Consider the following 27,326-nt stretch of genomic DNA (forward strand, 5'->3'; position numbering starts at 1 on the left):
AGTTCAAGCAACTGTATAGGAAAAAATCTAATCCAATTCAAAAGTAGGCAAAAGATTTAAATAGACATTTCTCAAAAAATGTCATACAAATGGCAAATGGGCATATGAAAAAGTGCTCTACATCATTGATATCAGATAAATGCAAATCAAAATTACAGTGAGATATTATCTCACCCCAGTTAAAATGGCTTTCATCCTAAAGTCAGGCAAAAACAAATGCTGGAGAGGATGTGGAGAAAAGGGAACCCTCATACACTCTTGGTGGAAATGTAAATTAGTACAACCACTATGGAAGACAGTTGGAGGTTCCTCAAAAACCTGAAAATAGAGCTTAAGATCCAGCAATCCTCCTTCTAGGTATATACCCAAAATAATGGAAAACATTACATTGAAGAGATATCTGCACTCTCATGTTTATTGCAGCACTATTCACAATAGCCAGACTTGAAAGCAACCTAAGTGTCTATAAACAGATAAACAGATTAAAAAAATATGGTCCATATACACAAGAGAGTACTATTCAGCCATGAAAAAGAATGAGATCCTGCCATTTGCAATGACATGGATGGAACTAGAAGTCATTATGCTAAGTGACATAGCCAGGCACAGAAAGAAAAACTTAACATGTTCTCATTTATTTGTGGCAGCTAAAAATTAAAACAATTGAACTCATAGAGAGAGAGAGTAGAAGGATGGTTAACAGAGGCAGGGAAGGACAGTGGGTGTGGAGGGGCAATGGGGGAGGGTTAATGGATACAAAAAATAGTTAGAAATAATGAATAAGATCTAGTGTTTGCTAGCTCAGTAGAGTGACTATAGTAAAAAAAATTTAATTGCACATGTAAAAATAACAAAGAATATAATTGTATTGCTTATAACACAAAGGATAAATGCTTGAGGTGATGAATATACCATTTAACCTGATGTGCTTATTACACATTGCATGCTTATGTCCAAACATCTCATGTAATCCATAAATATATACACCTACTATGTATCCTCAAAAATTAAAAATTGAAACTAAAAAAATTCACATGGCAGGTGTATTAGTCCATATTCATGTTGCTTTATAAAGGACTGCCTCAGACTGGGTAATTTATAAAGGAAAGAGGTTTAATCGACTCACAGCTCCGTATGGCTGGAGAGGCCTCAGAAAACTTCACAATCATGGCGGAAGGGGAAGCAAACATGTCCTTCATCACATGATGACAGGAAGGAGAAGTGCTGAGCAAAAGGGGGGAAAGCCCCTTATAAAACCATCAGATCTTGTGAGAACTCACTCACTATCACAAGAACAGTAGCATGGGGGTAACCACCCCCATGACTGAATTACCTCCCACTGAGTCTGTCCCATGACACATGGGGATTTTGGGAATTACAATTCAAGATCAGATTTGGGTGGGGATGCAGTAGGCAAAAAGGTCAAATATAGCCAAGATAAATTTGAAGAATAAGCACAGTTGGGAGGAATTGCCTTATAAAGACTTATTATAAAGCTATCGTTATTAAGACAGTATGGTTAAACAGGCAGGTACAAACATACCTGTAGTCCAGAATACAAAGCTGGCAAATAGCCTCATATATACATTAAAAAGTTGACTTATGACCAAGTTGGAATTGAATTAGAAACTTTTGGGGAAGAGTTTAATAAATGGGTAAGTTGCTACTTATTCATAGGGGAAGAAGCAGACCCCACTTCACACATAAACATAAACATAAATTTAAGTTGAAACAAACACTTAAATGTGAAAAGTAAAACTTCAAAACTTTTAGAATGAAATATAAGAATCTGTTTACAACCTTGGGTATAGGAAAGCACAAACTATAAAGAAAAAGATTGGTAGGTTGGGCATGGTAGCTCACAATTGAGCCCAGGAATTTAAGACCAGCCTGGGCAACATGGCAAAACCCTGTCTCTACAAAAAACACACAAAAAATTAGCTGGGGATGGTGGCATGTGCCCGTAGTCCCAGCTACTTAGGAGCCTAAGGTGGGAGGACTACCTGAGCCTGGAAAGGTTATAGCTGCAGTGAGCCGAGATCACACCACTGCACTCCAGCCTGGGCAACAGAGTAAAACTCTGTCTCAAAAAAAAAAAAAAAAAGGTTAAACTTGGCTACATTTACATTTTAAAACTTCTGTTCAGTTAAAGACTCCATAAACAAAGTGAAAAACAAGCCGTAGACTGGGAGAAAGTCTGCATTTTCGTCTGGTATCATTTGCCTTCAGCCTGAAGAACTTCCATTACTATTTCGTATAGTGCAAGTCTGCTGGTAGCAAATTCTCTTAGTTTTCTTCCATCTGAAAATATTTTTATTTTATTTTCATTATGAAGGACTTTTTTGTGTGTGCCAAATATGCCACTGCATTAACAGTTTTCTTTTTCTTTTTAGTATGGTAAAGATGTTAGTTTATTATCTTCTGATATCCATTGTTTCTGATTAGAAGTCAGTGTTAATTTGCATTGATGTTCCCTGTATGTAATGTGTGTCATTGTATATCATTCTTCTCTGGTTGGTTCTAATATCTTCCCTTGTCTTTGCTTTTCAGCATTTTGAATCTGAAGTGCTTAAGGCTTGACTTTCATGATATTTTTCCTGTTTGGGGATTTGTACTTCTTTTTACATCTGTAAATTTTTTTTTGTCACCAAATTTTGGAAAATTTTCAGCCATTATTTCCTTAAATATTTGTTCTTAAATATTTTAAAATAATATATTAATATATTATTATTATTTTTATCCTCTTCTTCTGTGAGTATAATTGTATGTTATACTTTTTGTTATTGTCTCACAGGCCCCTGACTATGTTCCTTTTCTTCTTCTTATTTTTTTCTATCTGTTTTTCAGATTGGATAATTAACAGTGGTTTATCTTTAAGCTTACTTGATATTTCATCTATTTTCTACACCCCGGCATTAATATCATCTAGTGAATTTTTTATTTCACATATTGTACTTTTGAGTTCTAAAATTTCCAATTGGCTTTTCAAAAAATATAGTCTCAATTTCTCTACTGACATCCTTATCTTTACAATCATTATAAGCATTTTTTTTTTCACTGCACTGAGCAGACTTACATGATTTAAAATCTTTGTTAATGATAACATCTGGATCATCTTGGGTTCATTTTCTATTGTCTTTTTTTCTTCACAATGGGTCAAGTGGGTCACATTTCCTTGTTTCTTTGTGTGTCATGTAAATTTGGATTGTATCCTGGACATTGTGATTTTAGTGCTGTGGAGACTCTGTATTCTGTTATTTTCCTCTCAAGAGTGTTGACTTTTTTTTAGCAGGTAACTAACTTAATGGGATATAAACTATAAACTATCAGTTTATTGAATATCAGTTTAGTTCTTGTATCCCTAGTTGGGTTTTTGTTGTTTGCATGCAGGCTTGCACATGTGTGGTTCAGAGATCAGCTAGATATTTGGGCAGAGGTAAATAGGTGATATCTCCTTTACTGTGGCTCTCTGTTTCTCATAGTTCTCCCTTCACTTTCTAGCAGCTGTAATTGCTTTTAACTATGTATTTTGGCATTTCGGGTCAATCAAGGTGTGACTATACTATTGGAGTCTTTAGTCACTAAGTGCGTGGGGCGTTCCTCACGCATAGTGTTTAATAAACATAATTAAGCCAAAATGGAATGTTGAGCATGAAGTGTTAAGTTTTAAAAATATATGTATAGTGTGGTATTAATTATAGAAAATTTAAAAAACATGTAAAATAGTTTATGTTGCTTATGGAAATAGACATATATGGTGTGTCTATTTTATCTATCTAAAATTTTATCTAAAATTTTATCTTATTTAAAATTTCAACCCTTTCCATACAAACTATCTCCTTCCCTTTGTTTAATATTTTTCTTTGTAGTACTTGTCAGTACTTAATATACTGTATGTTTTGCTTATTTTTTGTCTTTCCCACTAGAAAATTAATTTTAAGAAGCAGAGATTATTTTTTGTCTTCTCTGTTTGCTAGTTATAACAAGTTCCTAGAGTGGTGTTTCACATATATAGGCACTCAATAAGTAGTTGCTGAACAAATAAATAAATAATATAAAATATAAGGACATAACCACAAATTTAGAATAATTTTTGTGGGGGCTTCTAATGTCTCTAAAATGTTTTATTTCTGAAAAGTGAAACAATACAATGTGACAAAATATTAAGATTTGATGAGACTGGGTAGTGGTAACATTAGTGTTCATGATTTTTCAAGTATTTCTATGTTTGAAGTACTTCATTAAACAATAGAATGGGCAAAAAGTTTGGAGAAGACTTTGAAGAGCATTATGTTATAGAAGTCAAGGTAAGAGGGAATTTCAAAAAGAAACAGGGAGAAATTTCAAATGCTGGCATTAGTCACCAAGAGATAAAGCAATTGGAATTTATTATTAGGAAATTATTAGTGACTATTGAAGGAACCTGTTTCAGCCACAATTTGATAGCAAGTAGGGTAGTGAGGGAATGGAGAAATGGAGGCCACTTATTCAGTAAGATGATAGGCACAGCTTTTTGAGGATGAAAAATTTTTGCATGTTTGCAAGTAGGATGGGAAAATCCATTGAAAAGATGAGACTTAAAATGCTGGGAAAAAGAAAGATAATTAAAATAGCAAATTCTAGAATAAATAGGAATGTGTATAATTAGAGGCATAGGTTTAGTTAAAAAAAAAGCATTGCATCTGGCAATGAGAAGAGGCACTACCTCTGCAACAGAAGAAAACTAAGCAGGAAGGATTGAGGTAGATGGAGATACAAGGAAAGGTGAGGGAGTTCATTGAAGTAGTAAGGCCATATGTTGGAATGGAGAAACTGAGTAATGGATATGGCCCAGGTTAGTGAGTTAATGGGCATGGCAGAAGGCTGAAGCTGTGAGTGCCTAGGTTGATGATTAGAGTCTCAATTATATGGATGCTATCAGGCTTTGGAGGGTCCAAAGCATCAGAACAAACCTGAATGGACTGGGTGCATTTGAGGAGTTTGAGCAGTAATGTTAATAGAAGCCATCATTCATATGTGTCATTGTTCTAGATTCTCATATGTATACTTATTTATTCCTGACAACCTTTAATGTGACAATGATATGACCATTTTTCAGGTAAGGCAGTTGAGGCATGGAGAAGTTAAGTAACTTGCACAAGGTTACACAGATCATGAGAGGCAAAGCTGGAATTCAAACCCAGGCTGTGTAACTCCTCAGTCCATGACTTAACACCATTATACTCTCTCTTAACTGAGTAATGGGAGGGTTAATTGATGACAAATGAAAGATTGTTAAGCAGATGAGGGGATAATAGCTTTCCAGCACATACTTTGTTGTTTGTTTCTGTACTATCCAAGACACCTTTTTCTCATGTGTGTTAATTTCCAATTACTGTTTTCTTTGTCAAAGCCTCAGGCTTCCAAGAAATTTCTGAATAACCCATTGAGCTTTCTTTTAGTCATACAAAGTGTTTGTCATCTTCTCAGGAATGTTCATGATATTCATATTTTCTTCAGAATGATTCCAATTTTATTTTTACTCAAAACGAACTATTTGGCATCATGCTTCACATAATCATTTATCTTTTACTAATAAATGGAACTTCTCTTTGGGATGTGGTTTTGGGAATGAACAATGACATGGAATGATAGCTGATTAGCCAGACCAACCTGCCAATCAGCAAGATGACAGAGTCCAGTCACATATGCAACTCAAAGAGCCAATTCACTAACCTTTATGAACATTTTTGCAAATACCACGAAACTTGAGTGCTGTGTGTGCATCATTATGGGCAGTTTCCCTATTATTTGTAGATTTTTTTTTTTGCTACTCAGAAGCATCTCTCCTTGATGTTTGTTCATGATATTTTTCTTAATTGTGCAAGATTTCACCTGAATAGTTTGTATATACTACACAGAATTTAAAATTCTTTCCCTAAATAGGATCTTTTATTTTCTGAGGTGGAAAAACATTGATTTATCAGCATTAAAAGTCATTGTCAACACTTAACAGTTCTGTTCCTGTAACTTTTACTAAAGTAACCTGCTGTGACCATTATAATGGTCTTATGTGACTATTGCCCCTCAGCTTTAACAAATTAAACTTTTTGAATGAAGAATGGACATAATGGTTGGTGATTGTGCCATACTTTTAGTTTACAAGGACTTGCGCATCCATTCGATCTGCCCAGTAACTCTTCAGGTGAAGGGGCAGGTTTTAATGTTCCCATTTTACAGATAAAGAACTGGAAATGTAGGGAGATTAGAAGATGGTCCTTGAGTGAGTAAGTGGTAAAAATGGTTCTTGAATCTGGTTCTTCCGGACTCCAAGTGTCTCTCCATTCTGTAGTGGATTCTTTGGGCATCTTCCTATTAATATGCACGATGCCCTCCTCTATTGCCTTCCTTTCCCGCTGGTTTCGGTTTTCCAGTCGAGGGGCTTCCTAATGTGCCCCTGTCCAGCTGGGATGGCTGCAAGGGAGCACACCTGGGGTCTTCCTGTCTCCAGTCTTTCATCTTCCTTTTCTGTGGCCCTTCCAGCTTCACCGTCCGTGGAAATCTCCTCCTTCCTCCAGCCCCAACTTCTAAAGTCTTGTCACAGCCCCCTGGCAGTGGGACCTGCCATCCTCAATCATCAGCAGGAGAGCCCATCGCAGAGGGGAGGCGAGGGCAGGAACCGCAGCGCGCCGGGAAGCCATGCTGAGGGTTCCTCCTGCATTTCCTTCCTCGCAGTCCTCAGGAGCATCCTCGCGCCCTCCGGCCCCGGCGCTCCAGCCCGCCCCGGATCCGCCTCCCTCTCCTTCCTCCTGGAGGTTGAGCCGAAGCGTGGGACGCACCTGGGTCCCTCTCCGGTCACCCCGCTGAGGCTCCGGGGGCTGCTCCGGGAGCAGGATTTACAGGCCCGGAGAACGCCAATGGGAGATCCAAATGGTCGGGGACTCCGGCGCTTTAAGAGGCTTTTCTCTGGGAAACACCCGTCCCCTCCGTGCGCCTTATGAATGGAAATACTCCTCCCCCGGTCGAGCCCATTTTCCCATTTCACCAGGAGCCGCAGCCTGCTCTCTCCTTTCGGTCTCCCCGCCCACATCAACGCGGGCAGCTCCAGGAGGGGACGGACAGGAAGCCTTTGGCCGCCTATTAAATCCCACCCATTTCTCCGGGGGCGATTTCCTAACCTTCCGGGACCGAATTCTGCAATTTGATGTGCGTTTTGTCCGAATGGTAGCGACACGGGCCTAAGGGAGGGGGAAAGCGAGGGGGTGGGGGGTGGGGGGTATGCACTCTTTTCCTCGCAACATCGCTGGCGGAGCGAGGGAGCTCACACGACACAGATTTTGGGGCAAAGCCTTTCCATCTGGACAGCACCATGTCCACCAAAGCGGAGCAGTGTAAGTAGCAGCCGGCCCGGCATTCCGGCCCGGCCTCGGCTGGGAGCTATTGCAGCTGCGGCGTTTGCGGCTGCTGGGAGACCTTGGCATTGTGCTGGTGCGGGGGTGGGGGCTGAGGTTGGGGCGGGTGGGGGGTGGCGGGGAGAGAAGGTGGGGGAGGGTGGACGTTAATGGCAGCGCGGCGCTGTCCCCGGTGCTGAAAAATAATGCGGTCTTCCTCGGGCTCCAGCTGGGGTTTTGCAAGACTCAGAGACCCTGCGAAATGAAATTAAAATGGGGTCATTCTCGGGAAAAAGAGGCCTCGTATCTTTCAGATAAACATTTCAGTATCTCTTGTTGGAGTGGGGGAAGGGGGGCAGCGGCAAATCAGGGGCGGGGAACTGTCAGTTGCAACCAAAGCCTGCCTGGCCTTCTGAGCATGCCCAGTTCTTGGTGCTGGAGCCATAGGGGAGTTTGAGTCTGCAGTTTCCACTTCGGGTGGAAGAGGCAAGAAGGGAGAGAAGGGGGAGGGAGCAGGGAGCCAGGCAGAATTCTGGATTCAGTAAGAGGAAAATTAACTCACTAATGCCAACGCCAATGCCAAAACCAACCACAACCTTGCAGTGCTTACAAGAAAGTGAAAGGAGCTTTGGGAAAATGACCTAATTGATCTAATTATTGTTCCAACAAGCAGGCTTCCTTTGTAGGGCAGCCCACACAAACTATAGCACACAGCACCGGAGGATTTTGGTTGTCCCAGTAATGACTGACTGTGTGCGTGGTTGGAAGCAACCTGCTAACTCCTTGTGGATGGAGTAAGTTTCTAATATGGTCCCCATAGTCTGTCTTATTGCGGTGCGCACTAGTAGGCCTTCGGTGTGTGCTTGGTAGGTTGATCAATGTGAAGGCTTTTTTTGAGTGCACTTGAGGGCTTGAGGGATTCAGGAGCTTAAACTTCAGATTGTAAATAAAAGATGTTTTTATTAAGCAATTAGTTTGAATTTTTAACAATATACCAGAACTTATTCACCTAGATGACTCCTTTCTTCCAAAGCAGTCAGTACACATTATATGGATAATGCTGTCACTACTTAAAAGTCTTTGTAATTCTTCTTTGGAATGGCTATTAAAGTCATTTTTTTGAGACACATAAAACAGTAGTCTCATTATTTGAGGGCAATATCTTATATATGATAAAATGCAGTATGTCATTTATTCACTAGATAAATTGAATAAACTGAAGGCTCATAGAATTCTCAGATTGATGGTTCATTAGAAATTGTGCTTGTCCACCTGCCATCCAGTGCTTGTACTTCTTTATGTTTTTTAGAATCTGGAAGATCTGAGTTTGAATCTTACTTTTGCTACTGTTTGACCTTGGGCAAGATAATTGACCTCTCTGAACTTTATTTCCTCATCTGTAAACCTGGGCTAATCATGCTGACGGGGTTGTTGTGGGGAATGAGAGAATACATATAAAAGGCTTAGTAGTGAGCCTAGCACATAGAATGTACTCAATAAATGATGGCTATAATAATGACAACCATTGCCCACTTTTAAATAGTCCATCTCCTCTAAATAGTTAGGAAGCTCTCTTGTGATTTTTTTTTTTTTGCATGTTTCCGAAAGTTAAATCTACACTCAAAATTAAGTTTTGCTTTTACAGAGGTTTTTGAAAAAAATTGGGTGCATTCTGTTTTGAGGAATGGTAACATAGTTTGAGTCCATGTAGAACTTCCCACTTGAGAATATCACATCCTGATATTATAATAAAGCCAAATGGTTTTATTATAGTATGGTTTCTAAAGGAAAAAACACCACCTGTCATTTGATTGTGTAGTTACATATTACGTAAGTAATTTCAGGCTAAAGCCAGTGAGTATTACTGTCCTCTTCCTGTGTTTTCCTTGTTATATTTTGAAATGGACTGGATGCTTTGTCTTGTCTCTTTCCTGGGCAATGAATAAAATCTAGGTATGGACTTGATTGTGTAGTGCAATTAATGGATTAAGTAGCTATTTTAGACTTGTTTGTGAAACAGATTTTTTTCCATCTGTAGAGGATGAAAAGGACACCATATCTGGAGCTAGAACATGTGGACTTGAGCTTTGTATGTCCTTCTGATTAATTGTGAGACACTGGGCAATTAACTTAATAGTTTTGTGCCTCAGAGTTTCCATCTTTAAAGTAAGGAATTGTAGTAGGAGCTATCTTTGCTTTAGTCTTAAGGATTTTGTAGGGCAAAGGAGGTAAATGGGAGTAGGATGCGGAAAGGATAAGGATGCCATGGATGTTTTTAGGTATCTGTATTTAGAATGAAGGTAATTTAGGAATCTCTTTTCTTTTTCTGTAAATATGCACTAACACGAGTGGATTGGCATTTTAGTGTACGTTATGTAACTGAAAAAAAAAACATAATAGGCTGCATCTGCATAGTTGATGTTCATGAAGGACAAATACTTTTTATAAAAAGAATGGCAGCATTTTATCCTCGGACTCGGTAGAAGTTTAGCTAGGTGTAGGCAGCAAGAGAAGGAAAGGTCAGGGTATTTTTTTTTTCTTCTACTGAGTGTGAAGACTACTGGATAAGGAGAGAATGGGAGAGCTTGTTTCTCCTCTGCATTCAGGAGTGTGCACACTACTACTTTCCTAAGGACTGAGGAGGGAGAATTAGGCTTAATATAATGTCAAAATATTATTTCTATTACTCTTCTTCTTGGAGCTTCTTGATGCAGATAAAGGTTTCACTGGTTTGACAAGCCGACATAGTTTTGTTGGACCAGCAAGAGAAAGTACTTGCATTTCAACCCATACTTGCATTTCAACCCAAACCAGATTACTTGATTTACCTTTGAAAAGTAATGTATCACAGAGATATGAAAAATGATTTCTATTTTATGTAGTGGCATTTTCTTTTATGAGATAAGTAATAGTGATGAAAGAGAAGCTAGTGGCTCACACCTGTAATCCCAGCACTTTGGGAGGCCAAGGCAGGTGGATCACCTGAGGTCAGGAGTTCGAGACCAGTCTGACCAACATGGAGAAACCCCATCTGTACTAAAAATACAAAATTAGCTGGGCATGGTGGCACATGTCTGTAATCCCAGCTACTTGTGAGGCTGAGGCAGGAGAATCGCTTGAACCCGGGAGGTGGAGGTTGTGGTGAGTAGAGATCCTGCTATTGCACTCCAGCCTGGGCTACCAGCGTGAAACTCTGTCTAAAAAGAAAAAAAAAAAGAAAAGAAGAAGAAGAAGAAGCAGCTAGTTTTAGCAAAGATATAGTTTGGAGCCTTTAAAAAAATATTCAATCTGTTTTCTGTGCTATCTGCAGAGTCTCAAAACAGGAGGTGAAAGCTTCCTGGCACTTTCTCAGGTGATTGCAGAAGAGTTAATTTTTTTTTTCTCCAAATGCTGCTTTTTCTTACAAAGTTCACTGTAGTGAAAATGTTTGCATAGCTGATATAGAATTTGGAATGATAAAAATGAAATGCATTTGGAATTCTAAAGAGGAGTCCCACTCCCTCCACCCCAAACTTTTTTTGTCTTCTAAGAATCAAAATTGACCAATCGGTAGTACCTTGGGTGTGCTCTTTCAAAAGAAGCTCTGCTTTTGATACCAGCAGACATTCAGAGTTGGGGTTCTGGAATCAGACTGCTGCCTGGGTTTGAATCCTGGCTTCGCTCCCTGTAAACTCTGTGACCTTGGACAAGTTAATATCTCTAAGCCCTGACTATATCCTCTACCAAATGGGGATAGTTACAGTTGTGAAGATTAAATGAGGTGATTCATGAACAGTGCTTAGCAGAGAATCCTGGCACATAATAAGGACTTAATAAATGTAAGCAATTATCATCATCATCATCATCAAATATAAAACCTTATGCTTGCTGCCAAAATGGAGGTAATTGTGAAGTTTGGATCTAGCCTCCCAGTAACCAAAAATATTTTTGATTACATCAGAGACAAACAATTTTAAGAGTGTAGCTTTTTAGCACTATGACTTGAAGTTGAACTTGCCCCTCTCCCATGTATATGTAAGGGCCATGCTTGGAGAACTCAATAGATAGTTTTCCTTATTTTTTGCATATTATATGGTAACATCACTGAAATAGAAAACTACTTCTCCTTTCAATAGCATTGCAATTGCAGTCATTTAGAAATCTTTGCACAATAATATCGCAAACTTCTCATAGAGGAAACTCTATTACAGTTTTATTCATATATGCAAAAACTAGAATGTGCCTATTATAACCATTTTTGTGGTTGCAAAAAGAACAATAGCTTTTAGCTGTTGTCTTACATGACTTCTTTGTATCATTTGACACTAGTTGCTGCATTCCTGATTTAAACTCTCCTTTTCTTCTTTCTTTTCTGGCTGTTCCCACCCAGATTTTTTCTTAGGGCTGTCTTCTTCCTGCTTTTTAAAACTTAGCTTCACACAGGACTCTGCCATTAGTCCCCCCGCTCTCTCTCTCTTTTTTGAAATCCCACAGACTCTTGACCACATTCACTTGCATGGTATCATCTACGAGGATGCCTCCCACATACAATTTTCTAGTCCACAGATGTTTCTGGAACTACAGCCCTCTATTTCTACTCAAGCATCTTATACATACCACAAACCCAAATTCATTGTCCTTTGTTCCAAACTTGTGCTTCTTTTTAGATCAGTCATTTCAGTGAATGACACCACCTTGCTCATTTACCCAAGTCAAAAAATCAGAGTCTTCCTGAACTTTTTACTCTCTGCCGTAACTATTCAACACATTCCCAAGCCTTGTTGATTCTAGCTCATCAACAATCTCTGCTTTACCTCTTTGATCCAGCTACAATGAACTATTTTTTCAGTTCCTCCAATGCATCATGTTGTTTTTGCCTTAAATGCTTTCTTCCCCACCATCGTCTTGGCCTAATACCTACTTATTGCTCAATACTTAGCTTTGAAACCCTGCCTGATTGCCACTTTCTCCCTGTATGCCCTATTTGTGTGCTCACACTATATTTCAATTAGTTTTCTTGTTGCCTTAATTTACTTTGTGTGTAGATTGAATTATGTTCCTCTCTGTGTTTCCAGTGTGCAATCCCTTGTCCATTGCATAGTGTTTGCACAAAAATCATTTCTTGAAAAAGTAAAAATGACCGAGGGTGGATGAAATGTCTTTTATAAGGAAGGATTACATAACCAAGTGTTTGGATATCATTAATTTAAAGATTTTACATTTTTGTTAATATGAAGTTCTGCATTCTATGCAATGTGAAAATTGCACAAAATGCATGCTCTTCAAATGGATTTACAGGTAAATAAAATTACAGTTGTCAAAAGTACTTAAAATATATTTGCTAAATCAAATGTTACAGTATTTATATAACAAGTTACATGTTTCTTGAACATTCATTGTGGTTTTGGTTCTGTCCGATTAGCTAAATTTTCCTTTGACTATATTCAAAATAATAGTTATGATTCTTAAAGTGGTAGGCAGTTTTAGCACACAGCCAGCTGTTTTTTTTTTTGTTTTTTTTTTTGTTTGTTTTAAGACAAAGTGGCGATCTATCTAAAGTCAGGGCCTCTTCAGACTGTAGTTTTACTTGGATCCTGTTCAAGTTTTATGTATTGATTATTCAACCGATAAATAAGCTTTAAGTTGGGATTCTTGTTTTGCAGTATTATTATGTTGGAAATTCATATGCATTTGTTTCTTCCATTTTGAAAAGATATGGATAGCTCTGCATAAATGAACATATATATTGGCTTAGAAATGAAATATTTCCTGTATCAAAAAGTACATTAAGCAAAAAATATATTCTTATCAATACTCTTCTGTAACACGAAAAGCTCAACAATTTCGTTTAGAACTTTTAGCTTCTTTCAGTCCATTTATTCTATTTGTGTCTTGTTTTTCTCTCCTTCTGGACTTTTCAAGACCAATGTTACCAACAGCATATAGCTTATCATGTGAGTCTCATTTGATATTTGATGTGGGATTAAAACTGGAGTGGTGTTCAGCATTTCAGGGTATCTTTCATTTTCATTGGTCTCAGGGTCTTGGTCTTCCAAAAGAATAAAATTAAATGGGTATGTGTGTGTATACATATATGTTTATGTATATATACATGCACAAATGCACATGTATATACATAGACATTTATGTATATGTAATTTTATTTTAAGAATAAATGAACTTGCCTCAGAAGTAGAAATAGATAATAACTCATAAACAGTTTAGCACGTCAGGATTATATGTGCTTGAATCTTAAGCTCTCCAGGAAAGAGAGTTCAGATATTTATTGCTTGTGCCTATTATGTACTGGGTACTTTGGTATATATTAGCTTAATTCATTTTCATAACAGCTTTGAGAGAGGTGTTATTATACCTTGGTTTTATTTCTTCGATGTTCCTCAAGTACCTTAATTCCTATTTCTTCTTTTTATTTTTTTATACAGAATTTTTCACAGATTTGTTTGTCATCCTTGTGCAGGGGTCATGCCAGTCTTTTGCATATCATGCTAATATTTTCAGTGGACACTTACTGTTTATTCATCCTGATTACGGGACTTATCATCTCTGTATTATAACAGCCTATTAATTTACCTCCCTGTGTCTGCTTTTGTCACCATCAAGTCTATCCTCATGTAGCTGCCTGAATGATCTATCTAAAATACAGAGACAATCATGTCCTTCTTCTCTTTAAAACTCTTCAGTATCTTCCCACCACCTTTGACCCATATTAGAGCTCCACCTCTTTGAGAATAGAGTGAGTTCTTCCTAGTTATTAAAACGTATGTAGAGTAGTTGCTCAAAATGTTTAATGATAACATGACTATTCCAGATTATTTCTACATCATCATTTAAAAATTCATTCCAGGTCCTCTTTAGGTCCTCCTTAAAAGGTGACCCTGGCTGGGTGTGGTGGCTCATGCCTGTAATCCCAGCCCTTGGGGAGGCTGAGGCAGGCAGGTCACTTAAGCCCAGGAATTGGAGACCAACCTGGGCAACATCACGAAACCCTGTCTCTACAAAAGAATTCAAAAAAATAGCTCGGTGTGGTGGCACATGCCTGTGGTCCCAACTACTCGGGAGGTGTAGGTAGCAGAATCACCTGAGCCAGGAGGTCGAGGCTGCAGTGAGCTGTGATTGCACCACTGCATCCTAGCCTGGACAACAGAGTAAAACCCTGTCTCAAAAAAAAAAAAAACAGTTGACACTTGTAAAAGGACTGAATGTCTCATATGTTCATATGTCCCTCACTAGTGCAGAGTATGGGAATCTATATTTCAAACTACAAATATTCCCTTAGCTCTTTGTATAATAATATCAAGCTACTGGCTTGCTAAAACTGCAAGATCTTTTCTATAGGAATAACCGCTAAGCCTGTTTTCCTTCATCCTCTATCTGTGCAGCTGAAAGTCTTAGGGATTTGTTTAATGCTGTATTAGTTTCCTAGAGCTGCTGTAACAAATTAGCACAGACTAAGTGGTGTAAAACAATAGAAGATTATTCTCTTACAGTTCTGGAAGCCAGAAGTCTGAAATGAAAGTGTTGGCAGGGCTGTGCTCTCTCTGCAGGCTATAGGGAAGAATCTCCCTTCCTTGTCTCCCAGCTTCTGGGGGTTTCTGGCAATCTTTGGCATTCCTTGGTTGTAGCAGCATCATGCCAATCTCTGACTCCATCTTTACATAGCCTGTGTCTCTGTATCCAAAGTTCTCTCTCCTTCCTCTTGTAAACACACAACATTTGATTTAGAGCCTACCTTAATCCAGTATGACCTTATCTTAACCTGATTATATCTGCAAAGACCCTATTTCCAAATGAGGTCACAGTCACAATACCAGGATTAAGACCTGAACATATCTTTTGGGGGATACAATTGAAACCACTACAAACCTTATTGCATTTTGTCTTATTAATGTTATTTCATTGTTATGTCTGATTCTATAATCCAACATATTAGCCATTCTTCCACTGGTTTTGTATCAACTACCAAAACAATATGCATTCCTATATGAAGTATCCAAAATAAAAATGTTGACAAAAAGAAAGAAGCACAAAAGCCCTGTGAGTGTCATGCCATTAAATATGTTTCCTCAAGTCCGCTTTAAGCCACTAATCAATATATTTTAAATATGACAGTTTCACTAGGTATAAATCTATCATGGTACCATTCAATCTATATATTTCATCAACTTGTCTATTCATTCAATAAATATTTATTGGGTGTCTACAATGTATCAGGCACTGTGCTAGGCTCTAGAGGAGCTTACAGTTGAGTCTCCAAGTGCATCCTACTTTGCTGAGATGTACATACTCTCTACAACTTTTCTTTGATGCCCTGTCTAGATTCCTAAAAAAATAGGAAGTTGAAATGAACTTGGGATGACTTATTCATAGGGAGCCAACAATTGCTCCTGTGATCATTATTACTCTTTATTTTTACTGGAGGCTAAAATTTTTGTGGAGAATTTTCTAAGAATCTCCACTCTCCACTGTTCTTAAAAATAATGTTTTAAGCAAGTTTCATTGGCTTTCTTTTTCATTCTTTTTTTTTTTTTCATATAACCGTCATTGCGTTAGATCTTTTTCATTCTTCCAAAATAATTTTAGAAACAAGTTGAATAACTCCAGGAAAAAGCCGGATAGTATTTTTGTGAGTATCACATTACTTTTATAGAATAACTTACTTTAGGGAGAATTGACATCTTTCTGATATTGAATCTTACTCTTTCTAAGAACATGGTATGTCTTTCCATTTGTTCAAGTCTGTGCCTTTCTTGGGGTGTTTTTTTCTCATATAGATTTTGGAATTTCGTATAGAGCTCTTGCTTAGTATTTTCTTTCATCATTTTTTTGCCATCATAATTGAGATGTATCATTTCTTCATTTTAAAATTTTGAATACATGAAGGCTATTGAGTTTTTGTATGCTGACTTTATAACTTTATTTTACTCAGTTAATTTTTTTTGTAGTCATTTTTCCATCTATTCTTTTGGGTTTTCAAGATATACAATTATATGCTCTGCAAATAGAAAATAGTTTTGTCCTTTCTTTTCTACTCAATTTTTATACCTGTAATTGCTTTCTTGTTTTCTGATTGCATTGGTGAGTATCTCTGATACAGTGTGAAATATAGCAAAGAGAGTGGGTATTCTTGGCTTGTGTTTTACTTTAGTAGGAAAACTTCTTGTATTTCTCTTTTAAGTAAGATATTCTTTTGGGCTGAGGTAAATATACTAGGCAGTATCTTATCAATTCTTATTTTGTTAAGTTTTTTTTTAACCAAAATGGGTTGAGTCAAGTTTATTTTCTGCATCTATGGAGACCATATTGCTTCCTCTCTTAACTTTATTAATATGCTGGGTTGAATTTCATCATATTTTAAGAATCTTTGCATTGATATTAATAAGTTAGATTGGTTCATAGGTGTTTTTCTGGGGGGTAGAGTGGGAAGTAATTTTAGTCAGGACCTGGAAACAATGTGATACTCACTACATAAAGTGAGCCTGGAAATTTTGCTTCCCTTTCTATATCTTTGGAATAATATAATAGCAATTGGTGTTATCTGATCTTTAAAAGTTTTTTAGAGTTCCCCTGTAAAACCATCTGGCCTGTGCTTTTTTTGTAGTGGAACTCTTTAACTTCTTTCTCTATTTGTTCTATGACACTTGTTCTATTTAGACTTTCTGTTTCTACTGCAGTCAATTTTGGTAAGTTTTATTTCTTTAAAAACGTGTGCATTTCATATACGTTTTCAAATTTGTTTGCATAGAATTATGCAAATGACTATTTTAGAAATTTAAAAAATTCCTCTGTTTTGATGTTTATGTTCTGCTTGTCATTTCTAATGCATACAGTCGGCCCTCTGTATTTGGGGGTTTTTGCATCCATGGATTCAACCAACAGTAGATCAAAAATATTTGGGAAATAAAAACAGCAAAAATAGTACAATAAAAAAATAGAGTATGACAACTATTCCTATAGCATTACTTTGTATTCAGTATTATAAACTAGAGATGATTGAAAGTATACAGAAGGATGTGCATAGGTTATATGCAAATGCTATACAATTTTATAAAAAGGACTTGAACATCCAAGGATTTTGGTACCTGCAGGAGGTTAGGGGTGGGGGTGGTCCAGGAACCAATCCCTGGTGTATACTGAGGGATGACTGTATTTAATGTTGTGTATTTGTGCTTTCTCCCCTGCCCCCTTTAAAAAATTTGGTTAGTTAGTGGTTTGTCTATTTTGTTGATTTCTTTTTCAAGAAACTAGTTATTTTTATTTATTGATTGATTCTAGTTTTTGGCATTTCTAAATTAATTTCAGTTTTTATTATTAATTTCTGATTATTTTTTCCTTGATTTCTTTGTTTTGATATTCCTCTAGCTTTTCGAGTTGGCTGTTTATTTTTTATTTTTTTAAATTTTTATTGGTATAGGCATTTCATGCAATATATTTTTCTTTGACACCTCCTTTAGTTATAGCCTACAGATTCTGGTAATGTCAGGCTTTATTATAACTATTTTCAAGAAATTCTGCAATTGAATTTTGTATATTTGCCTTTGACCTAAGAGTGGTTTAAAAGTGTATACATTTCCATGTGGAAGGGCATTTTTGTTTTTCTGTTTTGTTGTTGATTTCTAATTTTATTGCCTTATGGTCTGAAGATACTGTTTACATTATTTCTGTTCTTTAGCGCATTGAGGTTTCTGCTGTGTCATAAGATTTAGTTAGTTTTTGTGAATACCACATATGTATTTAAAAATAAGGTGTAATCTCTATTATTATTGATACAATAATCTATGAGATCTACCTTATTAATGTTGTCTAGGTCTTTTATAACTTTTATTAATTTTTAGTCCACTTGATCTTGGATTGTGAGAGGTATGTTAAAGTCTCCTATTATTAGTGTGTTTCTATCTATTTCCCCTTGCATCTTCTGTTAGTTGCTGCTTAATTGAAGTTATTACTGTGTTACTGGGTGCATAAATACTAATAACTAGTATCTTCATTGTGAATGGTAGCCTTAAACATTATAAAGGCCACTTCTTTATCTATTTTAATGCTTTTTGGTCTGAATTCCACCTTGTCAGATATTACGATTATGACCCCATTTTCTTTTTATTTGTGTTTGCCTGATATATCGCCATCCTTTTATTTTTAACTCTTCTGAATCTCTTTGTTTTAGGTGTGTCTCTTGTATTCTGCATAGTGTGGGATTTTGCTTTATTAGCCAATCTGAAAATCCTTTTCTTTTAATAGGTGAGTTAAGCCCATTTACATCTATTGATATGATTAATATGTTTGGCCTCAGTTCTATCATATTTTTTTTTATGTATTTTATATCTAAACTCTTTCATTATGCAATGGGTTTTATTTGCTCATTTTTTTCTATTGATTAACTTTATACTAAGACTTCTACATAATACTGCTAGTCCACTCGTTTTTGGACTAACTAGTTCCCTACATTGAATAATATTGCAATTAGCTTGTAACCTCTTCTGTCTCCCCTCCTTCTGACCTGGTATCTGATATACAATAGTGTCATTTTGTTTACAATTAATACCTACTAGACAATCATATCCGTATGCCCTTCATGCCCCCTGATTTTTGATAATTGTATTATAGCTACTATATTTTCTTTCTTTTTTTTATATTTTTTATTTTTTTGAGACGGAGTCTCGCTCTGTCGCCCAGGCTGGAGTGCAGTGGCACGATCTTGGCTCACTGCAAGCTCCGCCTCCCGGGTTCACGCCATTCTCCCGCCTCAGCCTCCCAAGTAGCTGGGACTACAGGTGCCCGCCACCATGACTGGCTAATTTTTTGTATTTCTAGTAGAGACAGGGTTTCACCGTATTAGCCAGGATGGTCTCTATCTCCTGACCTCATGATCAGCCTGCCTCGGCCTCCCAAAGTGCCGGGATTACAGTCGGTGAGCCACTGCGCCCGGCCTATCGCTACTATATTTTGTTTCCTATAATCGTGGTTTAGCTTTGTTTTGCAGGTAAATTTATATTTAATACTCATCACTCATTCTTATACTGCTGTCTTTCAATCTTTTTCGTTGTCCTAATCTCCATTTCTAATAGATCCTTTAGGAAGGACTTACAGAATCAATTATTGCCTGAGTTTTGGCAAGTTTATAATAGTTTGCAACTTTGTACTTGGAGGTCAGCTTGGGTGGATATAAAATCTTTGACTTATATTTCGCCAACTTGAGTATTTTAAATTTGTCACCTCATTTTTTTTGGCATTAAGAATTGGTGAAAAGTCCAGTGACAATCTTGTTTTCTTAGTGGCTTAGTCTTTTTTAAAAATCTCCTTTTAAGTAGCCTTAACTACAATATGATTCATTGTTGGGTCGTGCTGAAATGATTGCAGTATGTCCTTTCAATAATTTCAAGATTTTTTTTTTTTAATTTTAGGAAATATGGTTTCTGAAGATATAGTTTTAATGCTTGTTTTGTTCCATTGTTTGGCATTGTCCCTTGCAATCCCTATCATATGTGTGTTGGGTATTTTTTACTTATCTTCTGTATTGATCATTTTCTATTGTACGCTTTAAAAATCTCTTCCTTCATTTCTTTTAGATTTTTTCAGAATTACCCATATAATATACCTTTATTAGTCTACATGTAAACTAGCCTATTCGTGGTGATTCTGCATGTATATAGAACTATCTATTTATTTAGCCCTTATTTTGAAATGTTAAATTTAAATAAAAAGTCAGTAACATTCAGTTGAATATTATCTTATTTTGCATAAATTCAGCTTATTCATTATAGGTAAGTACAAGCATTTGACTACTATCACCATGTCTTCTAATGTAGACATGCCCAAATACATACATAGTAAGATACGTGTCATTTTGTCCTCTTTTTGTTTATGTGGAAATAGTGATAAATAATAAAATTCACCAATTTGCAAAGCACAAATTGATGAATTTTGCTAAGAACATACAGTCATGTAACCACTGCCACCATAAAGATAAAGACCCATATCCTGGCCAGACATGGTGCCTTCTGTCTGTAATCCCAGCACTTTGGGAGGCCAAGGTGAGTGGATCACTTTAAGTCAGGAGTTTGAGACCAACCTGGCCAACATAAACCCCATCTCTAGTAAAAATACAAAAATTAGCTGGGGATAGTGGCGCATGCCTGTAATCCCAGCACTTTGGGAGGCTGAGGTGGGCAGATCACTTTAGGTAAGGAGTCTGAGATCAGCCTGGCCAACATGGCAAAACCCTATCTCTACTGAAAATAAAAAAATTAGCCGGGCGTGGTGGCGCACACCAGTAGTCCCAGCTACTCGGCAGGTTGAGGCAGGAGAATCGCTTGAGCCTAGGAAGCTGAGGTTGCAGGGAGCTGAGATCGTGCCACTGCACTCCAGCCTGGGCAACAGAATGGGACTCAGTCTCTAAATAAATAAATAAATAAATACCCTTATCTTTATCTTAGAAAGATTCCTTGTATCCTTTGCTCTTGATCCCTTACTTCAACTCCCCTTTCCAGGAAGACATTGCTTTCCTTTTTGTTATTAGTGTTGCCTTTTATAGAATTTCATGTAAATGGAATCATTCAGTGCATAGTCTTTTCTGACTTCTTTTTTTTTTTTTTCTCGAGACGGAGTCTTGCTCTGTCACCCAGGCTGGAGTGCAATGGCACAGTCTCGGCTTGCTGCACCCTCTGCCTCTTAGGTTCAAGCGATTCTCCTGCCTCAGCCTCCCCAGTGCTTGGGATTACAGGTGCACACCACCATACCTGGCTAATTTTTTGTATTTTTGGTAGAGACAGGGTTTCACCATGTTGGGCAGGCTGGTCTCGAACTCCTGACCTCGTGATCCACCTGCCTCGGCCTCCTAAAGTGCTGGGATTACAGGTGTGAGCCACCACACCCGGCTTTCTGTCTGACTTCTTTTATTTAGCATAATGTTTTGGAGAGTCACTCATGTTGGGTTAATTAATATTTTGTTTTTATTGCTCTATATAGTCCATGGCATTTGTATATTACAATTTGTTTATCCATTCACCCGTTGATAGAAATTTGGGTTGTTTTCAGTTTTGGGCCATTATGAATATTTGCATACCTGATTTCATGTGGACATATGTTTTTATTTCTTTAGGTTGAATACCTAGGAATGGAATTGCTTGATAATATGGTTGATGAATGTTTACCTTTATAAGGTATTCCTATACTATTTTGCAAAGTGGCTGTAACGTTTTATGTTCCCACCAGCAATGCAGGACAGAGTTTCAGTTGATCTGCATTTTCACCAACACTTGGTATTCACAGTCTATTTAACTTTAGTCTTTCTAGTTGGTGTGCACTGGTATCTTGTGGTTTTAATGAGCATTTCTCTGAGGATTAGTGATGTTGAACATTTTTTTATGTGCCAGTTGACTATTTGTATATCTTCTTTTGGGAAATTTCTGTTCCAATCTTTGGTCTATTTTTATTGGAGTTTTTGGGTCTTTTTATTGAGTTTTAAGAGTTCTTTATATATTCCAAATACGAGTTCATTGCTTTGAAACATTTTGCTTCCAATCTGTGGTTTACCGTTGTGTTTTCTTAACAATGACTTTCGAGAAGCAAGACTTAAATTATACAACCCATTTTCAATTTTTTTTTCTTTTATCATTTGCACTTTTGGTATCTTGTTTAAGGAATCTTTGCCTAAACCAATGTCACAAAAATTTTCTTCAGTATTTTCTTCTAGAAGTTTAATGGTTTTATCTCTAACATTTAGGTTTATAAACATTTTTGAGTTAATTTTTATGTATAATGTGAGGTAAAGTTTGAGGTTCATTATTTCCATATAAAATATCCAGTTGTATCTTATCTCTATTGGATTATCCTGGTACCTTTGTTGACAGTCAATCACTCATATATGTGTGGGTCTGTCTCTGGACTCTATTTTGTTTTTCATCTATTCTTATGTCAATGGCATATGATCTTTAGTACTATCAGTCTTCCAACTTTGTTCTTATTTTTCAAAATTATTTCAAATATTTTAAGTCCTTTACTTTCCATGTAAATTTTTAAATCAACTTGTAATTTGCTTCAAAGGAAGCTTATTTGGATTTTGGTCTATAGATCCATTTGGAGAGGATTACTTTCTTATCATTCCTTGGAATGACATATATCTAAACTTATTTATGTCTTGTTTAATTCTCTTTTGCAATATTTGGTAGTTGTCACATCTTTTCATTAAATGTATTCCTAAGTATTTTTGTGAGTGGATTTGTTTTTTCAAGTTTTATTTCCTAATTATTTGTTGTTAGTATAGATAAATACAATAGCTTTTTCATGTTGGTCTTATATCCTGTACCCCTGCTACACTCACGTATTTGGTGAGTAGTTTAAAAAAAGAAAAAAAATTATGTATAATTTAAGGTTTTCAGTATGCATTGTTATGCCATTTGTGAATAAAGATAATTTTACATCTGCCTTTCCAATCTGTATGCCTTTTATTTCTTTTTATTGCTGATTGCACTGGCTAGGACCTTCAGAACAATGCTAAATGAAAGCGATGTGAGTGTTCTTGCCTTGTTCTTGACCTTAGGTGGAAAGCTTTGAGCCTTTCAGAATGTTAGACCAAACTTGCATTCCTTTATTCCTGAATTACACCCTATTTGGTCGTAATGTATTCTTCTAAAAATATTATTGGATTCAGTTTTCTAATATTTAGTTAGGGAGTTTTGTATCTGTGTTTTCATGGGATACACTGGTCTGTAGTTTTCTTGTGATATCTTTGTCTGGTTTTGAAATCAGGATAAAATTGGCTTCATGAAATGAGTTGGGAAGTGTTTCCTTTTCTACATTTTCTGAAAAGGTTTGTGTAGAATTGATAACGATTCCTTGATTTTTTGATAAATTCACCATTGAAGCCATCAGAGCCTGGAGGTTCTTTTTTTTGTGGGAAGGTTTCATATTTTAAATTCAGTTTCTTCAATTGATGAAGATTTCACAATTTTTGTTTGCTTTAAATTCTTCTTAAGTCAGTTATGGTTATTTGTGTCTTTTAAGGAATTTGTCCATTTTGTCCATTTGACAGATTTGTCTAGTTGCCATTTACTGGTATAAAGTTATTTATAATAATCCCTTATAATTCTTTTTGTATCTATAGAATTTGTTGCTATGTTCCTCTTTTATTTCTGATATTGGCAATTTATGTCTCTTTTTTTCTTGACCTGTTTGGTTAGAGGTTTATAAATTTTATTGATGAACCAACTTTTTGTTTCAATGATTTTCTCTATTGTTTCTCTGTTTCCTATTTTATTGATTTTTGTACATAATTATTTATGCCATTTCCTTCCTTTGGTTTGTTTGGGTTTTAATTTGCTCTTCTTTTTCTAGCTTCTGAAAGTGAAAACTATATTATTAATTTGAAGTCTTTCTTCTTTTCTAATATAGGCACTTGAAAGCCGTGCATTTCTTCGTAAGTCCTGCTTTAGGCGCATTCTACCAGTTTTGTATTTTCATTATTCAGTTCAAAATATTCTCTAATTTATCTTGCAATTTTTTACTTTGACCCAAAGTTTCTTTCTTTAGAAGTGTGTGTGGTTTTTTGAGGGGGATCGGAGTAGGGGGATGGAGTTTTGCTCTGTTGCCCACAGTGGAGTGCAGTGGCACGATCTCAGCTCACTGCAACATCCACCTCCCAGGTTCAAGCGATTCTCTTGCCTCAGCCTCCCGAATAGCTGGGATTACAGACATGTGCCACCATGCTTGGCTAGTTTGCATTTTCAGTAGAGATGGGGATTCATCACGTTGGCCAATCTGGTCTCAAACCCCTGACCTCAGATGATCCGCCTGCCTTGGCCTCCCAAAGTTCTGGGATTACAGGTGTGAGCCACCGTGCCTGGCCTAGAAGTGTGTTGTTTAATTTCCAAATATTTGGGATTTTCCTGGTTATCTTGTTTTTGATTTCTAACAATTCTATTTTTGTTAGAGAATATATTCTGTATGCTTTCAATCTTTTGACATTTATTAAGACTTGTTTTATGACCTCAAACATAGTCTATACTGGTAAACATTCTATGTGCCAGTTGAAAACAAAATGTATTTTTAAATTGTTGGGTGATGTGTTGAAATCTTCTATGCATTGGCTGATTTTTGTCTAGTTTTTCTAATAGTTGCTGTTAAAGCATATTGCAGTCTTTAGATTATGGAATTCCTTTTCCCTTTAAATCTGTCATTTTTGCTTCATGTGTTTGGAAGCTGTGTTACTGGGTTCATACACTTTTATGATTGCTATGTTTTCCTGTTGAATACCTCTTTTATTTTTATGAAATGTCTTTTTAATTCTTGTTAATATATTTTGCTTTGAAATCTCTTTTATCTGATATTAATATTGCTACTCCGGACTACCTTCGCATACTGTTTATCTGGTTTATGTGTCCCATTCATTTCCTTTCACCCTTTAAAGTTTTCCTACTGTCTTTTTAAATATTCTTTTTTGCATTTTTAAAATACTGGTTGACTGAGCAATTATTTGTACATCCTTAATTTTTCACAGTTAATAACGTACTACCTCATTTAAAATATAGAAATCTTGCAACTTTATAGGCCCATATCCCTCTTTATTTTATACTTATTTTATGTAATACATCTACATATGTTATAAACCCCACAAGACAATGCTGTAACTTTAATTTTAAAATTACATGGTTAATAAAGAAATTAACAGGAAAAAGAAAGTATAGTCTTTGGCATTTATCAAGATATTTACCATTTCTGGTGTTCTTTGTTTTTTTTTTCCTGAGGGCTCCATTTTCTATCTGAAATTTATTTTCTTTAGCCTGAAAAACTTTCCTTCACATATTTTGTAGTGCAGCTCTACTTGTGACCAAATGTTTTAGATTTCTTTTGTCTGAAAAAGTCTTTATTTTGCTTTTATATTATTGAATACTATTTTTGCTGAATACAGGATTTCGCTTCGACATTTTCCTTTGAGTACTTTAAAAATGTTATTCCCTCTGGCCTTCTTGGTTTCAGAGGTGAATTCAGCCATTACTTGCCATATATCCATAAAATGTATGTAAATTATGGTTTTTCTCTTGCTGGTTTGAAGATCTGCTCTTTATCTTTGACTTTCAACAGTCTGAGTGTCACGTGGGCTTCTATTGGCCTGGGCCTCTGGGTGTTCATTCTGCTTGGTGTTTGTCATTTCACGTCTGAAAATTTCTGCCTGTTACCAAATCTGAGGACTCTCTGGCCATTATTTCTCAAATATTTTCTCAGCCCCATTCTTTTTGTCCTCTCCTTTTGGTATTCCCATCACACATATGTACCTCTTACTGTTTGATGCTACCTAACCAACCTCTGAGGCTCGCCTTTTTTTTTTTTTTTTTTTTTTTTTAATCGTTTCTCTCCTCTGTTCTTCACCTTGGATACTTTCTACTGCTCTGTTTTCAAGTTCATGTATTCTTTCCTCTGTCATGTCTGTTTCTAATGGCTGTAAGCTCATTCGGTTAATTTTTTTAATTTCTGAAATTGTTTTTCAGTTCTAGAATTTCCATCTTGTTCTTCTTGTATGATTTTTTTTTATTTCTGCTGAGACTTCCCATTTCTCTGATGAGACTTCCCATTTCTCTGATGAGAGTTTCATGCATTGAAAACATGTTTTGTTTTACTTAATTGAAGATAGTTTTAGCAATTCATTAAACTCCTTGTCTGTTAGTTCCAGCATCTATTTCCTTTCAGGATCAGAATATACCGACTTTTGTTGTGGGAATGTGTTTTATTTTCTTGGTTCTTCTTATTCTGGGTCATTTTGAGTTGTATCCCGGATATTATGAATGTTAAGTTTTGGAGACTTTGGGCTCTACTATTTCCCACTGATGAGGTGTTGTTTCCTTTGTTTTATGGGTAGTTTTCCTGACTGGGATTGAATTGCAAACTCTGTTCTCATGCAGCAGTTCCTTACTTTGTTCAGATCTTGTGTCTTTAGCTGGGCTGATTTGGGTCTGTTTTGCACTTGTGTGGTTCAGGGGTCGGTCAGAGATGTCAGAGTTTGGGGATCCAGAGTTTAGGGTTTTTTTTTCCTTGTGGGATTCCCTCACTTGCTTCAGGAAAGTAGTTTTTGGTTTGTTCGTTTTTAGAATCTGCTCCATCACTTTCAGATCTTATCACTGGAGGAGCTCCCTCTTTGCTTTGACTCCTGTTTTCGGACTGGGCCCCAGCTTCCAGTGAGTAGCTGTTGATGACTTGAGAGTTCTGTTCTGAAGACCATCAGAGACCCGACTGCCTTCCTTTCGTGTCTTCCTGCATGGGTGCTGAAGCCACATGGCTGTGTGGCTATCAGCAGTCTGTCCCCGTCCTTTCATATTTAGTCCACGGTGATACTTTGTCTCCTAATTTTGTTGTAGAGATTGTCAGTGGGTCTTTGGTTTTGTTATCCTCACTGATCTGTCTGTTTTTAACAGACGGCCCCGGGTTGACTCAAAAACTATGCTGCTACCACCGTCCTCTTTGCAGAATCCTCCTCTTTTACCATATTTAAGCGGATTATTTTTGAGTGCTTAAACTCTAGTCTCTGGTTTTTAGATCCGTTTCTTAAATAAATGGCTGCTGCCTTTAGAACCAGGCTATTGTGGCTATTCATCTACCGTCTGTTTCTGGATCAAAATGAAGTCACAGCAGCTCTTTATTCTTTAATAGAGAAATGATTATCAAAAGTCATGAATACAGGGCACAGGCGTGATGGTGCGTGCCTTTAATCCCAGCTACTTGGGAAGATGAAGCCAGAGGATCGCTTGAGGCCAGGAGTTTGAGGTTGCAGTGAGCAGTGACTGTACCACTGCACTCCAGCCTGGGCAACAGAAAAAGACTTTGTCTCTAAAAAAAAAAAAAGAAAAAAACCAACTTGTAAATATGGGAGCCTTCTCAACAATGACAATATGCATATTGTGTTTTTCTTAACGCCATTGGGATCATGCTTGACCTTCAATTTTTTGAATTAGATAATTTAATGTTTGGATA

The 27,326-nt window shown here is 36.7% G+C and overlaps 1 protein-coding gene across 2 annotated transcripts in view; it reads left to right on the forward strand.

The window, feature by feature from the left end:
* UNC79 (unc-79 homolog, NALCN channel complex subunit) overlaps positions 1-27,326 on the forward strand; it is a 371,443-nt gene that overhangs the window by 84,451 nt on the left and 259,666 nt on the right. The window contains exon 1 of one of the 2 annotated variants that reach the window (XM_025391812.1): positions 7,257-7,370. The exons of the other annotated variant lie outside the window; for it this stretch is intronic. Coding sequence (XP_025247597.1) covers positions 7,349-7,370 — 22 coding nt within the window. The 5' untranslated portion in view covers positions 7,257-7,348. Of the gene's footprint in view, positions 1-7,256; positions 7,371-27,326 lie in introns of those variants that run through there. 2 annotated transcript variants of the gene reach the window in all.

The sequence above is a fragment of the Theropithecus gelada genome, chromosome 7b (assembly GCF_003255815.1).
Source record: "Theropithecus gelada isolate Dixy chromosome 7b, Tgel_1.0, whole genome shotgun sequence".
Classification (NCBI taxonomy): Eukaryota; Metazoa; Chordata; class Mammalia; order Primates; family Cercopithecidae; genus Theropithecus; species Theropithecus gelada.